The sequence below is a fragment of the Echinococcus granulosus genome, assembly GCF_000524195.1.
Source record: "Echinococcus granulosus chromosome Unknown EG_S00012, whole genome shotgun sequence".
NCBI lineage: Eukaryota > Metazoa > Platyhelminthes > Cestoda > Cyclophyllidea > Taeniidae > Echinococcus > Echinococcus granulosus.
This window is the reverse complement of record NW_020170392.1, coordinates 1,578,104-1,594,799: the sequence shown is the minus strand read 5'-3', so window position 1 is coordinate 1,594,799 and position 16,696 is coordinate 1,578,104. Positions and strand designations below refer to the sequence as shown.

Sequence of the window (16,696 nt, the reverse complement as noted above, 5' to 3'; positions counted from 1 at the left end):
TTCAAAGGATATTTTTTTACAATGCAGACAGTTTATTCAAACGGAAGCAAAACTCTCAACTAGCTACACTATATGGAGTCATGGTAGTGGACCACTCAACCCCCTCAAAGCTACCCTGTAAGCTGCTCCGATGATGATACAAACAAGTCATGCTTAAAAAATCGAGGCAGTTTTTACGCCCTTTCAAATGGACTTGCCGATGTGTTCACAGCCTACCAATGTTTACGTCTTGGCTATTAAGTGGTATTGCTAAAAGAAATGACCGTTTCCTGAGTAACAGAGAAATCTACGACTTGAATCCTAGAACCATAGCATAAACTCAAAACGTTATACAGAACTGCACTCTTGTTAAGTATACTTGTAGTGCTTAAAATCAGTAGCATTTATTTATCAACGAAGTGATGCTGTGTGGCCTTACAAGGTATTGAAATAACATTTAAAGATAATGCCAATTATTAATTTATTATTTCCGCATTCATACTTTAGCATTCTTAAGTACTCTTTTGGGTGGGAATTGTACAATGGAACATGGGAAGGATAGACGAAATAATCTAAAATGCGATTAATTACTTAATGTGTAAGACGGAAAATAACCGAAGTCAGACAACAACAGAAAACTCAAATAAGGTAGGGTAAATAATTAGGACAGCCAAAAAATTAAATTCCCTCATTTATATAATGGTAAAATTTGAAATTATTATAAGGGATAACTATTACTACCATTATCAATAAGGGTACATCCAATGTTTAGCTTGATTATGCAATTCAACTATGAAATTAATTGCAACTTGTAAGTGCAAAATTAGGTTTTCAATGGACTAAATATATCGCACTTGAATCTACTTCGCATATTTGCACTCTCGTTATCCATCTACGGACTGGCAAATGCAAAATAAACTTCGTTTTATCTCATTGTGAACCCATTGGTTTGAGAACGGGTATAATCTCAGAATCCCCTATTTGTCTCTAAAATCGCAAACAAAGTTTCTACTTTTAAGTGAAAGTAGGACCTCTCGGTCCATTAGATAGAGGGTGGCCTTCCTGAATTCCCAAATAATGATGGCTAAGTTATTATTGAATGTGCGTACTACACCATGTTTGGTATAATACTTACACAAAATCACTAGATATAAGTCAGTAATCACTTGCGGGCAAATTAGGAAATAGTCGGGGAAAATGTGTAAGCAGACGATGATTCCTCGTTATTTTAAATAAAAACAAAGACACAGAGCTCCTTTAACAAAAAATGGAACTGGAGTATGTCAGTGAGGTTGACATAAATTTTACTTAAATATATTACGAAATTATTGAACGCGAGTTTTAAAACCCCACAACTACTTGATCAGACTTGTAACCAATCTTGAGATTTTAAGACTGGACGCATCATACATAATCTACTGTTAATTTTGTCAATCTAATTCTCGTGTTAATGAAGCATCCATGTTGTTATCAAAAGACGCAGATGCACTGGTTTTAGCTTATTATAATATGACATCCTGCACATTTTATGGTCTGTGAGGAATTAATGCAGATAAGTTTCGACATTGATCTGATACTGTGATGACCATCTAAACCCCAATAGATCAAATCGATGTCCATGGTTAGATGTCAAGAAGCATAACCTTCCGTACTTCAACTTTCTAAGTATGAATCATATCAGTGCTTCGTTCTGCCATTGCGCTTTCAAGTCTTAATTAGAATAACTTGACAAATACGGATATGAGTAAAATATCTAAGATACCTTTGTACATAAGTGTATTCCCAAGGCAATTTGAGTTTCAGCAAGTGACATAAATTTGACTATTTTTTATAGATTCGTATTACAGCAAAGAAGACCAAGTGTTAAGGTGAGGTTATTTATTATGCAAAATGACCCAATTTTTACATTGTTAGGACATCATAGTTCAAACCATGTGGCATGAGTTAAAATTTTGATTATAAACCACAAACTATACTAGACATCGCATCAGCCAGCCACAACTTTTTGACGTAAATGCAAGTCCCAACACCTAGTTACTCTGTGATAACGGATTAAGCTACCATGATTTCACAGCCTCACAAAATTTGCAGAAATATATCGATTTGGCTTTGTCGCAACGTTACTGTCAAAATATAAAATGTTTAAATGACCCATTAGATCCTAATTAAATGTCACGCCTGAATTCAGATACTTTGTATTTAATGAGCTAATAATGACTCTACAACTGCCAAACTTCTAAAGTCTTGTTGATGGCTGTAAACCAATAGGCACAAAGTCTGCATCATATCCACTCACAAGCAAAATGTATTAGGCACTACACACAAGATGCTTTATTTTATTAATTGGAATAGGACGTCTTCAGGAAAATAAACTAGGGTTTGCAGCCATCAAGGTAACCTGGTTGAGGTTTATTGCGATTTGAATGCGGCCCAGGTGTGGACATCTGAATATAATAAAAAATAGTAGAATTGTATGTAAGAAGACAATTTAAAAACCACTAACAAATATCATAACCTAAGGTAATAGGGACAGTATATGTTTAAACTCACTACAAATGAACGGTTGTTGTAGTACCTATCATCGATCGCGGCACCAAGTTTCGCAATATCTTCCTCTCCGGTTTCTGGGTTAATTTTACATTAAATACAAAGATACCTTACCTAGTCTTACCCGCAACAGGTGGTCAAAATATTCCATCCCAAATCTAAGTATATCAGGTGGCTGAACGCGTAGAACTTCGCGCGCAAAGCACCAGAGAATGTTTGCAAACCCGGGAGGAACGCGCAAGTGGGTGTTGGAGAATGGAGCCGACATATCTAAAAAAAGAGAGAACCACAAATACAATTAAAGTTTAGAAAAACATGGTAAGAAAAGAAAAGGTTGCTAGAAATTCCCTCCTGCTGTAGTGGATTTGTGAATCAAAGTATGGATAAAACAAGTAAGTGTGGTTGAATGACCACACACTACAAACCATTACCAAGTTCTCAAAACAAAAACACCAGGTTTAAAAAAAACCCATAAAAATTTAATATATACAATAAACAAAAACCAAGCAGCCCAAACTTGTCCAAATGCATTAGGGCAAATTTGAGCGCTGATTTTCCGATATAAGCATTTGTCCCTAAATAAAAAAATATGTAGACTAAGTTAAACACAGGTGCCAAGGATCCGCAAAGTTTTTTTTGGCAAAGACAAGCAAAAAATTTCATTTTGACTTGCGCGGACAGTTTGAAGTAGGCAGGAGTCTTTTGCCATGACATCACCTACTCCAACAAAGCGACCTTTTAGGTGAAACACGTGCATAAAAAATTGTCTGTAAAGTCTAACATAAAACTACAAAAATATATGTGAGAAAATAACAAGGTGACTTATGAATTAATCAGAATTTTGTGAGAAATGGGGGTTTGTTATGAATCTAGACCAACATTTTGAGCGAATCCGCAAAACTTCATTTTAAATAGCAGAAATAGTGTGTCGTTGCATATTTGTAAAACATGCAGGCCGCTTTGGTTTGCTGTGTTTTTAAAATATGAAAAACGCACAACATTTTAGACCTTGCATTGGATACATTGATTTGAATTTGAGCAAAAGTATACAAAATTTTTCCCATGACTGCAACCGGGTCAAATAAATAAACTTCAAGCTCCTTAAAAGAAATCTTGATTACGTTGCCATTATCCAGTTGTGTGTTTAATTCTCGACACATATAACGCCGCTCCTGGGGGCTCACCACTACCTATTTTCGAGCTGTCTGGCCTCCAGGCTATGCCGGCAGCCCTAATCCCTTCTGTACTTCAACAGCACATTTTTTGCCTGCATATTTTCTCTCATTTTTGAGTAAGTCTAAAGAATGTGCGATTTTGGTAGCATAATGCACCGGTTGCTTATCTCTCGGTTTTGACGAAGGAAAAACTTTGGGCTTCTGCCAATGTATCTTTGCTAGGGTGGGCCGGACTCCGAGGAATGCCAATGGCCCCAAGTTTTGCTCTATGTCAAATATATGTATTTTGGTGCATATTATGTTTTTGTCTTCAGGCAGATTTCGGAGCGATGCTGTAGTACGCAAAGAAAACTGACACATGGTTCTTTAACACGACCAGCTGTATCAAATAATTTATTTGAGTATAATCAATTATCACTTAGCAAGCAAAGCCGTATTGGTTTTTAAGCTTTCCATCCTGTTAGGGTGCTGCAAATACTTTACTTTTTCTGATTTAAAAAAAAAAACACAATTTCAGGTCTTCAGTTTGTAAATCTTTGGGCGTGTTTTAGATTGGTTGTTGGTTTTTCGGTCGCCTTCACATCCACGACATTCTTTTTTACATCTATCACATTGTAACGTTTTCTTACTCCCAAGGTTTCACAACGGCTTGTAAGCCTACTCCTTGTGACTGTCAAGGTCACTAATGCCGTAATGAATCCCAACGTGGAATATGGCAGTTTGTATAGGGAGATTGCAGGGAAATTGCAGAAGTACAGTCGCATTTTACATTCACATATAGGAAAATATTTCGACAGGCGAACGTCGATGAGGCGAGGAATGATTTTGGTGCGTTTTCCGGCATTGTTCTATAACATCATTTGAAATAGCATACATCGCGAAATTGCTGGCTACTGAAGATACCTATGAATACGCGGCTGTGTTTGCTCTAGGCAAAGCACAGTGTGAAGCTTTGAATTCGGATGGGTTCGCTGAGGCAGCTGCTTTGATGGAAGCGGGTCGTCTCTTTGCAAGAGCTGAGGAAAATCTTCAAACCTCTACCACTTTGTCTTCAGGCGAACTGCTGGAACACGCCATTTCCTGCCTTCTCAAAGCAGCAAAGGTAGGTCCCCTACTTTCAAACATCTTTTAGGTTTATGAGTCCTGTGTCTCGCTCACACATGCTGCCAACTGTTATATATTCTGTGGAGATATTTTATCGGTTTTCTTCCGTTGTAAGTTATGCAATTTTCTTTGTAGAAGTCTAAGCGGCTCTCCGAGGCAATAAATGTTTATAGTCATGCCGCTGACATTTTTTGCCGTGATGCGCCTCGTGTCACCCACATCCTAATGAAATGCTTACAAATTTACATTCTCACTCGTACGAACCTTATATGGCATTCATTTGCTGATTCTCACTCTAGGTGATTACTCTTCTGCTCTCAATACTGTTTTTAAGATCCAAACCCTTTCCATGGATGCTTGTGGTGTGTTTACTCCGATACTGTTTTACTCACTTTAGAAACACATGGATATGAAATTGAATTATTTCTTGATCTTTTAAAAGAAACAGAAGTTTACCGGGTCCTTCTTGTCCTCTCAACCTTGGTATGTCTGTGCATTCTTATAACGAATTGATAGCCCCCAAAATCCAAAGAAATTTCTAAAGAGGGACCATTATCTCTCACTGCCTACGTCGATGACGCTGCTGAATCTATGAAAGACAACTTTGCTCGTTACTTAGAAAGTGGCATGTTTTTGTACCTGAAATCCTTAATTGTAGGTTTAGTGTTTATCTCTGCTTACAATGCTATAGCTTGCGTATATGTCTGAAGATCTCGCCTCATTGGATACGACTGCTAGTTTTATCCAATCCGAAATTAATCCGTCTCAGAGAAGGATTCTTCAAGATCTGCTGGACAATGCCACAAGTCCTCCCGATGATATTTTCTAGTTTTACTGCTTCGGTTTTCACTCAATACATATCATAACTTTTCCTCTTTTCGCATTGGTCAAACCCACCTTTTTTGTACTCTATCAGTTAACAAATCATTCATTTTAAGAATCCTAGAGTCGTGGAACTTATTAAAAAGTATGGTAGCAATTAGTTAATAACTAATTAGAGGTCAGTAGTTTTCTTAGCAATAGTTCTTTGTAATACAAGTAGGTAGCGTTTTCTTTAAGTCATAGGTCGGGTTATCTCTTAGGCTTAGTGCCCCATTAGGCGACTCGCGGTCTTAACGATACCTCTCTTAATTTTTGTTTGTTATCCATGCGGTGGGCGTTTGTAAAGTGCTTAGATTTGAAATGCACCCAATAGGCCTCTTTTTAAGGCGTTTTCTGCCCTTCAGAAAATTAAATGCAGTCATTTTTAAGAATAGTTTTATGCAATTAAATATGTCATCTACTTGTTTTCTTGTAGTAGCATGGCGTTTTACTGCGATTTTCGGACCTTTTTTTAGAAAATCTGGCAAACTGCGTGGAAATACAAGTAATTTAACCAGTAAAATGGGAACTATTTTAATCGTATCTGGTCCATTAGAATCTTTACAGGTTGTCATACTGAACGCCGGTGATCATTCTTGAGGTGTGGTTCATTAGAAATTCACAAATGATTGCAAGAGAGGATGAGTGTCTTGTGTTCATGGCTATGTACGAGACCTTTCGTCTCTTTCTGTCTGCCTGTTTGTCCTTTCTCTACTCGGATGAAATAGGTCCTCCTACTAGTAGTATAACCGTCCCACATCCTGCTTCACTTCGTGGGCCAATGCGCTGGCCAAAATTACGCCTATCACTTCGATAACAGCGATTATTACCGGTGCTACTGCAATTGCCACTGTGTACTGTTTCAGAGTGGAAGATATTCTTTCGACACAGCCCATTGTATTGTAGGCGGACACTGGCTTAACTGGACACTGCGTGTTCTTCATGCTCCGATGCAGTTGGTGAAATGTAGCTGAAAGGTGGCAAAACATGTTGTTACAAAAGAATACGATCCTATTCAAAGATTTGCTGTTAACCGTACAGTTCATGGGGAAATCAATGTTGCGGAATTGGCAGCAGGCAACGGGCAAGCCGACGGCATCCCCGGTAATCTCTCGACTCTCTGCGTTGACATACAGTCGACCTACTTCATGCCACAGCGCCGAGGTCCTTACTTGTTCAAAGTCCTGCGGACCGTACACCCCACAGCACTGGAACTAAAAGAGGAATAAGAGTTTACAGTTTCCGACCCACTGGGCGATTAATTGCATAGCAGAACCTGGTGGGGATGTTAGCTTACATTCAGCATGATGGTGTCCATCGTCTGCGAATAAGACGTGGAATCATCTTGATGTGGCAGACCCAAGTAGCCCTTGTAGTTTGCAGAAAAACCGTCTTGAATTTTGTCAATAACGATTGGTGAGATCTACAACGTTAAATAATGGGATCATCGAGGGGTGTCACTCCTCTCTATTTCTCGACAGGGAACATTTATGAAATTTGCTTTTTAAAATGTCTGGTAGGATGCCAAGAAGACAAAAAAGGCTGATGTTACATTTTCGCCTGAAATAGCACAAAAGATCTGTGGGTTATCAAGGTTTATAGGCTAACAACACCATAAAAGCGATGCTTAAGAAGGTTTTTAAAAGGTCTTCTGGTTTCTTACACTTCAATATGCAATGAAATTGGTAAAAATCTTTCACTTCACTACAGTTATTGAGCTCACAAGTCTTAAATCGTGAAAATTACTGTCTACCTTTTCACCGAGTAGTAGGAAAACGAGAACACAGATGACCTTTGCAAGGAAGAGCAGACTGACAACCACAGCGTACTGAAATGCAAATAGTCAATTGCTAAGTAAGCAACAATCATTGAGCCTAAACCGGCAGTTACAACAATAAGGCTATCCGATACACATTTGTATGCATTTCGGTAAGGCTTACCGACACACCCTAGCATGGCGTCTGTTTTGCCGTATAAACGCTTTGTGCATAATTGCTCTAAGTCACATCATGCGAGTGACCCTAGTTAAAATTCCATCAAATACTAAATACTTGTTTCCAAATCGAAGTGGTACTTAGAGAAAGAGACGCTGTTAATAAAATTTGGATTGATGGCATTTTAAACCTTTTCAAATAGATTACAATCCAAAAGATAACCCCTGACTTTAAAATGCGTTTGAAAGGACGCTGATGCACCATCATAAGAAGCATTTGGGAGAATTTAGTAATTAAAGATATTTGCCAAATAACGATCCTGAATTTCGTCATTGAGAAGCGAGTGGGAATGGGAAGGGCTCACAGTAATGAGAAGGCAACAGCTGTCGGTAACGACACCACAGCACCCGAAGAAGGAGACAAGGAAAATGAAGAGGCCCAGGCCGATACAGACGTAGGCAATGGCCTGGGTCAATTTGGCGTTCTGGTACAGCTCACTGCCAGTAACGTCGGTGTCGAATGCGAAGGCAAGGGCTTGCATGAAGGAAGGAATATTGAAGACGGCCCAGGCGCCGGCCACAACCAGTGCCAAACCAATCAACTGAAAAGGAAAACCATCAGACCTTACAATCGTCTAGCCAGTTCAACTCCTATCAAGGACTTATAACTTTTAGCATTCATTGGCAATGAACCACCGATCTATGAATACTAACTTTAATTCATCGGAACGTAGTGTGAATTTTTGGCTCTCGTCAGATAAAATTTTAGAAGAAAGTGGTCCAGGGGAACCATATGAACTATTCTGCTATTGATGATGTCATCATACCTCCAATTATCCACTTTTATTTCATAAAACTGTTGAGATTTGTTAAGTTCGTCCTTTCGCGTACCCCGTACGACGTTGTCGGGGAAAAACCATCCCCACTAGTCTTCAAGCAAATTGACATCAACATTCAAATTGATTGGAAGTATTAAGTATTGATTCAAACCTGCATGACATTTGACAACACCTAGGGCCTGTTTTAAAACCTCCTTGCTATAGAAGCAAAAATAGTCATTCCTTGATTCCCTTAGCAATTCACAAAAGTTTTAAAAAGGATCAAATTAATGATAAATCATGGGTTTTGGAATCATCATATTTTATGAGCTAGACATTAAACACACTGCTAAATGATTCAATCGCGTCTAACAGAGTTGAGGTGATTATTCGACTCAATCCTATACCACTATTCAAAATTGTTTCACAAAAAGCCAATGGCCTAGGTGACGCCTTAAGTTAAATGGCAAAAGCAATTCGACCTCAGTCATGATAAAGCAACCTAACTCCTTCGTAATGCGGAAAGTTGACAACTTCATGGATTTCTTGACTCTCTGAGCACCTTCAACACTGAGTGCATTGCCATGACGATTGCATTCTACGCGGCCATACACTAAACGCTGCCTGCATTTTAAGTGTGAAGAATAAACAATAAAGCGCGCATGGTCTAATTCGTAAATAATTTGTCTGGTCAAACATTTGTGAATAAGTATTACTATAACAGGCCAAAGATCGACAACCACACCATAAATAAGACTCTAGCCGATTGCCTTAGTTATTTAAACAGATGGCAATACTTTAATGCAAAGGCAAGCTTTTCCAGAAACCTGGTCAGTTTGCGAAATCTAAATAGCATTAGTAAAAATCACAGCCATCTTCACATAGTTTGTTTAAAAATGTGAAAGTTTAATTAGGAGACTAGTTTCCAATTCCTTGCATGGAACTGTTAACTCAAACAGCCTTGCAGAAATATCCCTTGCATACTTATTTCTCATTTGGCTATCTAAATTACATTTCCGTATTATCTCTAGGTTTATTGCTCTCCTCAGTAGGTAACCTTCTTTGCGCCTGCTAATCTGAAGTAAACAAGCTTCCACCATCTTGTTCCAAATTTTCCTCCCTAAGAAAACCTCGGGGTACTTATTGTAGGAACACATTCCAAAATATTAAAATGGCTTAGCTGTGGAAATTAAACCTTTAAAAGGTTGGTCTTTAACTTACGCTTCATTCACCGTATTATGCTTCGGGCAATAATTAATTTGGCCAAATTTTAATCACCAGCTTTGAAGTGCTAACGAATTTGATCCGCTCATGCCCCTTCGTAAACAACCGTAGGCAAAGTTGCCAAAGTTTGTTTCATTGGGTCGGATGTTCCAAAATCCAATGCATGCATATTTTATGGTACAAAGTACAGCTGTAGTAGTTGATGAGGTGTGATAGGGATTTGCAGGCAGGAGTATAGAAATGAATAATTGCAACATCGGTTTCTGACCAATCATTAATATTTAACATGCACACGAACTTTTATTTACTTTTACACGTAGTTGAGGTAAACAAAAGAGCGCCAAACAGAAAAGCATTTTCGGAAAAAAATTTTCCACCGATTTTTATCAAAATCATTACATGAAATATATGATGTACCCTTGAAAATCAAATTGAGAGGAATCAGAGGAATTATCACTTGTTTTTAATATTTATTTTGTAACGCTATCAACGAATTGACAAAGGCAGGGGTTAAACACGTAGTTGTCTTGCTATGATTGAATGGGATGCTTTGATCGTTTGGTCAACTTGAGGGTTTGGTAATGGATGACTTTGGGCTCCGCCTCTTTACCACCGCCAGGCGGCCTGTCTTATTAGCTATACCAGTAGTCCAAAGGTCTTATGCATGTCAAATGTATATGTTCTCCTCAAGCATTATGTCTTCTTTCATCTTTGGGACGGTTTCAGGACGATGCATTGGTGGAAGCTGAAAACGAATCCCACCTTTTAGGATTTGTCCTGATTTCTGTTGCCAAGTGGTAGACCCTAAGTGAGGCCAAAGCTCGCGATTCAGCGTTGATGTCGGTGTCGGAGTTGCCGGTGGTGGTGCCGCGTGTTTTTAATACATCGTCGTCTTTGGTTCTTGATTCACAAACCTTAGCTACTTCCGTCGGTTTATCTGGTGATGTCTCTTCTCCTTCTCCAAATGATGTTTTTCCCTCCTCTCCTTTTAATTATCCTATTTCATCTTCCTCGTCTTTCATTCCTGGTTGTCATGACGATCGTTCTTTTTCTCGCAATCACCATAAGGATTATTGTCCAATGACCCTTTCTTCATTTTATGCCTCACTCTTGGATAAAGTTTTTATTCTTCAGCACTTTGTTAGTGATACCATGAACATTGCTTCCGTTCCTTCTTCTTTCCTTGAATTCCCAATCCTTTCTTCTTCTGTTTCCTCTCTGACCGCGCAGCTCTCTTCTCTCCTCTTTGATCTGAAGTTTGCCTTTCACAGCTTGGCTCTTGCCTCTAGTGCCATGGATGTTGGATCTAATCTGAATAATGACCGCATTTCTCCATTCACTTTCCAACCGTTTGACTCAAGTTTCCTTTCATCTGCTGCCGACTTTCTTACCACGAATTGTGATAGGAACCATGATCAGGAATGCGATTCGTCATCTATCGCTAAATCTCTCCTTTGCGTTGCTGCTTGCCTCCATGCACAATTGCGGCGCTCTATTTATCAGGCCCTTGGTTGTGCTCAAGAAAAATCCACTCTCGACGATGAGGTTGAATTCCTAATATCAAGTTGGTTCGATTTCTTCAGCAGACTCCAGAACCTATGTCAACGCGCTTCGAGCAAATTACGGCCCACCCCAAATGTGCCGATTGCTGGATTAACCTGTATTTGTCATCTGGCACCTGCTGAGGTGGATCAGCAGCTGAATGCCAAATCCAGTCTGAAGTCGGAACCGTTGTTCCGTACTTCTCCATTAGCTCCAACTTTCTCGGCCGAATTTTTATCTTTACATGCTACAAAGCCAAAGCTGTTGACAAAGTACTACAGTCAGAGTGAACCTAACCTTGATCTTTCGACAGAACAGGATTTACAAAAGCGCCGTGTTATTCAGTCTTTGGATGCCTTTTTGCAATCGTTGTCGACATACACAGGCCACTATAAAAAACTTTCTCCATTCCCCTTGGCCACACTGGCTAATCAACTCTCCAAGTTGCGATTGTGGTTAGTTGATGACACCCGCCAACCTTTCAATGCTCCCACTGTGAGAAAAGCGTCGTACCCTTCTGTGTCCTTTGAGATTCCTTCCACAGAATTGTATTTACGTAGACTTCTCAACATTCGTGACACTGAAGTACTCTATCTTTTGAACAATCTACCTGGTGGAGAAAATCTTATTAATCGCTCATCTACATCCAACTTTTTTCCTTCGAGAGATTGTACTGAAGCGCAGCTTGAGTTGATGTCCAATTGGGATATGGTTCAACCGATAGACCCCTCTTGTCTGCCAGTCTACCGGGTAAAACTTCCTGAGGTCCGTGAACTTCCAGCGGTAACGAATGGCCATCATTATGGATCACCTACTGCTGAGGCTCTTCTGTCCTCTCAAAATGATTTACCACCACGTCCGTCGACACCAGCCTCGGAGATAAGCCACAATTCCCTCAACCTTGAATCCAGAAGTGAAATCAAATCCCTGCTTCGTAGATGCTGGAATCTCCTGAAGGAAATGGTTTCTATAGTAAAGCGCTCTTCAAGATCCAAATTACTGCGAACACGGGCCGATGAGTTATTGGATACTAGTCTTCGTCTGAGTCGTCTCCTTAATGGAGATGCTAGTGCCTCGCTGGTATACGAGGCCGTGGCAGATACTGCCGCACACGTTGATTTCAAAAGAATTCCAGATTCTCCGAGTCCACCGCGCAGTTGGTCCAAGGCCCCTATTCAGGAATTGATCTGGGCTATTGAGACACTAGATGATATTGAAGAGCTGCGTTCATTGGCGCACCTGCTGACTCAACAATACAATGCTATCGGAACTACTGTATGTCCTTACCAAATTTCTTTCTTTTGTGGAAGTTATGCTGGGAGACTCACGCCCGTTCTCTTTCATTTACAGTTAGAACAACAACTTAATGTAAATCGGAATCTCCGAGATCGATTACGGGAAGCCAATAACCGTCTGGCTCGCATCTATCTCGGCATTTCACAGGGTAGTCAACGTTTAGCTGTGATGACAGAGCGTCTCCTTGTGGAGGCTCAGAAGCAGGATGGCATTAATTGTAAGTTTTGTCTACGTAGAACATTCAATTTTTTCTTTTTACCAACACATTTTAATCTTTTGTTGAACTTTTTAGCCACCTGCGATGACTTCGTCCCTCTGAAGCCCTATTCCCAAAGCCTTATATCAGAAGATGATGTCGAGGCATGTGCTCAAAGTGGGGCGTCTGATCCATCAGCGTTGGCGAATTTGCCATCGTCTTCTCAGAAGACTGAACGGCACCGAACGGCAACACTCCTGCGTAATCTTCGACATGCTATGAGGCCTAAGTCTAAAAAGTAAAGCCACTTTGGCTCCCATTGGTCCTAGTCTCCTTTCTCATTCTCCTTTTGTACCATAGTCTCTACCTGAATAACTCTGTTCCCTTATTGTTTTTGACCTCCCCCTTCTGTAATTGTAACCTTGCCCATGATTCCTCTAGTCCCAGAATAATTCCAATTAATGTTCCAAAATAATCACTTTTAATGGACATTATGTTTGGTGTGACTTTGAAGGAAGGTGTTAAATTTTTAAACCAACGCTGAAAAATTCTCTGATCAGCCTACAACCAACTAGTGCACGCGGAAGACCCGTTGGCTAGTCGTTGTTGTGCAATATTATCTCCTTTTTGAAGAATTCAACTCAGTTATTGTAGCACTTTTGGTAAGTTTTAATTCCGACTCAACTTCAATGACTTCGTGATCCATTTTACCATCAGAATACACGGTGTTTTGGTGAATTCTGCATCGAAGAATGAACTGATGATCATAGAAATCACTTCAGAACTGAATATTCCCTGCACTGCTTTTAAATATCTGCCTTTTGACTTCTAACAGTTCAACCCTCATCAATTCGTTAACTTTTCGTGGTTCATTAGTGAAATGCAATATGCGGCCTGGGATTTGGTTCCTCTCACATGTCTATTAGGGTTCAAATGCCGTCTAGTGCATGCGCATCTACGCACAAGTTGGTGGCTTTGTGCTAGATTTAGAACCACTTTGGCGTCAGATAAACATACTTCTGGGGACAGAACTTGCAAAATTTCCATTTCTGCTATTCGTCCACCGAACTCTAGTGGTGTTTCACTATTATTTTGGTAATTTTCTTTTCTCTAAAAGTAATCACCTTGGCGTATCCATACAGGAGAATAAATTAGCTGTCATTCGTTTCATAGCAACCTGCTACTTTATTGATAGCAATCATACCATTATTACACTAACAGTCACATTTCCGAATTGTAAACACATGCACCACTGCCACTATATGATCTTACATTGAAAGCTACTGTTTTGAAGTGGTGTTGTAAGCTTGAGTTTAGATTCTGTAGAACTCTCAGCCAGAGTGATTAATAGGTAGATTTCGAAACAGATGCCTTTATTTGCTGACAGGTATTAGTAGACGAGAGGGCACGACGTGTAGGTAGGTGGTAGCTAGCCGACCAGCTGAGAATACCAGAGACACGCGTTGCTCTCAGTCTCACCCATTTACAGTAAATGCTTGACCTCGGCCCTATAGTTATCCACTTAAAGTACTTCTGCACGTAATGTCACCCAAACAGGGGGGCCTGAGCGAGAACGCAACGTCCCGGAATGTTGGAACTTATTTATGGCAATGCGAACTTCCAGAAAATTGGAAGTTTGCAGTCACACCATTCTTTACTGCCATGTTTTTCGACTTGATTAAGAATTAAAGACAAAAAACTACCTTTTTGGCACGAAACTAACTACTTTGCTAGCTAGCATCATGCCGTCTGCTTACAGGATACGCGAAGTGTTAGCTGCACTAGAAAATAGGATGTTGATTATGTAATTCGAAAAATACCTAAACTGTGTCTGTACGGTGGAGCTGGTGCGGTGATATATATCTCGAGGTCTTGTTTATCTACTACATAGATTGTGCGATATGTGACTATTGCCCTCCACCTTGCCACACAGGCAAATTAAACAACTTTCCTGCAAAAATGGCTGTGAATTACCCTGGCATTACCCAGCGTCTACCTGCGGCTAGCGAGAAGTCAACGTAAAAGATTAGTTTGACAGCTGTCTGTGCGTGGCGTTTTTATAAGGATATGAGTAATATTAACTCAGAGTTAAATGCACCGCATGGAATCTCTCCTGAGGTGGATGAGTCGGCACTACAGTATTAACGAGTAAGTAGAATTTACACCATTGCGAATAGACGAGAGGAAGAGAATAAGCAAGAAAAGTGTTTGCGTATGTTCTCTGATATCTTGGCATTGTTTTGCTTGCAAAGCTACGTGGCGCAAGCAATCCGCTCCGTGAGTCATCTCCGTGAATTTGGCATTGACGCTTTAAATAACGGCTTAAGAATCACTCCAGTTTCAACGCTCCAAATGCTCCACCTAGCTTTCTCATGCTAGTGAAGACTTTCACATTATCAGGCGGTAGTTTGGGTGCAATCTACCATAGCACCCGTGAGGAACATTAGATTAGTCTAGTTTTTAACTGGTACTTAGTGGAGGTGTTGCCCCCTTTTCTCAATGCGAGGGTAGAGCTACACAAAACTTTCATAGTTTGTGGTTCTCAACTTCTCGCCCACTTTGCGGATTGCCCAAATATCTATTTTAAGTAGTTTTTTATTTTAATATGTGATTATGTATTCAGTCACTGTGGAAATTTTGGAAGAGCTTTTCACAACCTTTGCACTTTGAAACTTCAAAATATTTGTAACATCAACCCCTTTTTCCAACTACATCGTGGCGTAGAGCCCTAGATTTCAATAATTATAATAATAATAATAAAGATGGTTATTGATAGCATGTTATTGTGAATGTTAATTTTGATACAAAAGTAATAAAGGATTAGCGTTTTATCGCTGCCAAGTGGCAAAGTGTGACACTTTCTCACCCTCCAGCTATCTAGCACGCATTTGCACGCCTTTTCAAGTACTAAAACTTTTGTTGTTTTAAACTGAGTCAAATATGCAAGCAAGTGCAAACACATTTGTGGTAATGAGTTTGTTAAGGTGACCCATCAAACCTAACTAATTCCAACAGTCTATGTATGTGCTGAAAAAGTCGTACCAGCAACCAAATTGTTAGATGCATTTCTGCATGGTGCGAACTTAAAGAAAAGTGGAACGGAAATCTTGTATAGCTGCTTCGATTCTTACAAAACTACTCTCTCTTAAAAATATCAATTTGATAAGTCTTGGGTGATTTCAAGATTACATTTGAGTAACTGTGGAAGGAGTTGAATCAACGAAATTGCACACTTTGCCTCCTGAGAATTGGGAAACCTGCACTTGTGTGTTGTGTGGCTTTTTGCTAGATTGGAGTTACTAACATGGGAATAGGCTAAAAATATTAGGGCGAGCACTCTCCAGCACATTTAATTGAAATGTGGTGTTTCAGTAATAAATCAAGCTTTTTCAGATATTACGATTTCATGCAAAATACACCAGGATTTTACAAACCTGAAAATTTAAATTAATCCACACTAAATTTCTGCCTTAATTGTGATGTGTTTAGCAACGTTTAAATGTTGATTAGGTGACAGCTAAGTGACAGTCAGGCACTTCTTGAAGGTGTTAGCGCAATTGGGTGGTAAAGACTATTACGAAATCTGCAGGATAGCACTTTATTTGGTTAATTCTGCAGTGTTGCGAGAACACTGACTCGGCTTCTACAAATCATGCTCGAAGCATTGGGCCTTGTAACGTACCCCAACTCAAAATTACCCCTCCCATTTATTAAAAAACCTGATACTACTATAGAAACCCACAAATGATGGTCGAGATCGTGATCTAACAGTGGATATGTAGTGAACTGTAAGCAATGCGGTAATTTCATAATATGCTTTTTCTGGAGGGACCATCAGTCTCAAAAAAAAGGAGTAAAATATTTGGAGCCAAGGTGTCTCATGTTTATTATTTTTGCGAGTGGGAAAGGAACGTTTTTTTTTACTAAATAATCATGTCAAATGGCATTCGTAGTCTACTTTATCAACATTTCTACATAAAGCAACACCACCAAACGATTTGGGATTTAAGGATGTTGGCAT

General features: G+C 39.6%; 4 protein-coding genes across 4 annotated transcripts; 2 read left to right on the top strand and 2 right to left on the bottom strand. All coding sequences in view use genetic code 11, as the record gives it.

Annotated features, from left to right (window-relative positions):
* Positions 1-2,351: 2,351 nt before the first annotated feature.
* Positions 2,352-3,235, bottom strand: EGR_02718 (Sperm surface protein; the record flags this gene model as incomplete). Its single annotated transcript, XM_024491967.1, has 4 exons — positions 2,352-2,423; positions 2,530-2,603; positions 2,641-2,796; positions 3,196-3,235. 4 exons carry the CDS (start codon positions 3,233-3,235, stop codon positions 2,352-2,354), a joined length of 342 nt encoding a protein of 113 aa, XP_024353782.1.
* Positions 3,236-4,689: 1,454 nt separating this feature from the next.
* EGR_02717 (hypothetical protein) lies at positions 4,690-5,634 on the top strand (the record flags this gene model as incomplete). Its single annotated transcript, XM_024491966.1, has 2 exons — positions 4,690-4,803; positions 5,497-5,634. 2 exons carry the CDS (start codon positions 4,690-4,692, stop codon positions 5,632-5,634), a joined length of 252 nt encoding a protein of 83 aa, XP_024353781.1.
* A 769-nt stretch (positions 5,635-6,403) lies between these two features.
* EGR_02716 (CD63 antigen) lies at positions 6,404-8,547 on the bottom strand (the record flags this gene model as incomplete). Its single annotated transcript, XM_024491965.1, has 6 exons — positions 6,404-6,636; positions 6,706-6,880; positions 6,964-7,089; positions 7,420-7,494; positions 7,965-8,201; positions 8,491-8,547. 6 exons carry the CDS (start codon positions 8,545-8,547, stop codon positions 6,404-6,406), a joined length of 903 nt encoding a protein of 300 aa, XP_024353780.1.
* Positions 8,548-10,478: 1,931 nt separating this feature from the next.
* EGR_02715 (hypothetical protein) lies at positions 10,479-13,507 on the top strand (the record flags this gene model as incomplete). Its single annotated transcript, XM_024491964.1, has 4 exons — positions 10,479-12,458; positions 12,534-12,696; positions 12,772-12,973; positions 13,393-13,507. 4 exons carry the CDS (start codon positions 10,479-10,481, stop codon positions 13,505-13,507), a joined length of 2,460 nt encoding a protein of 819 aa, XP_024353779.1.
* Between the last annotated feature and the right edge of the window lie 3,189 nt (positions 13,508-16,696).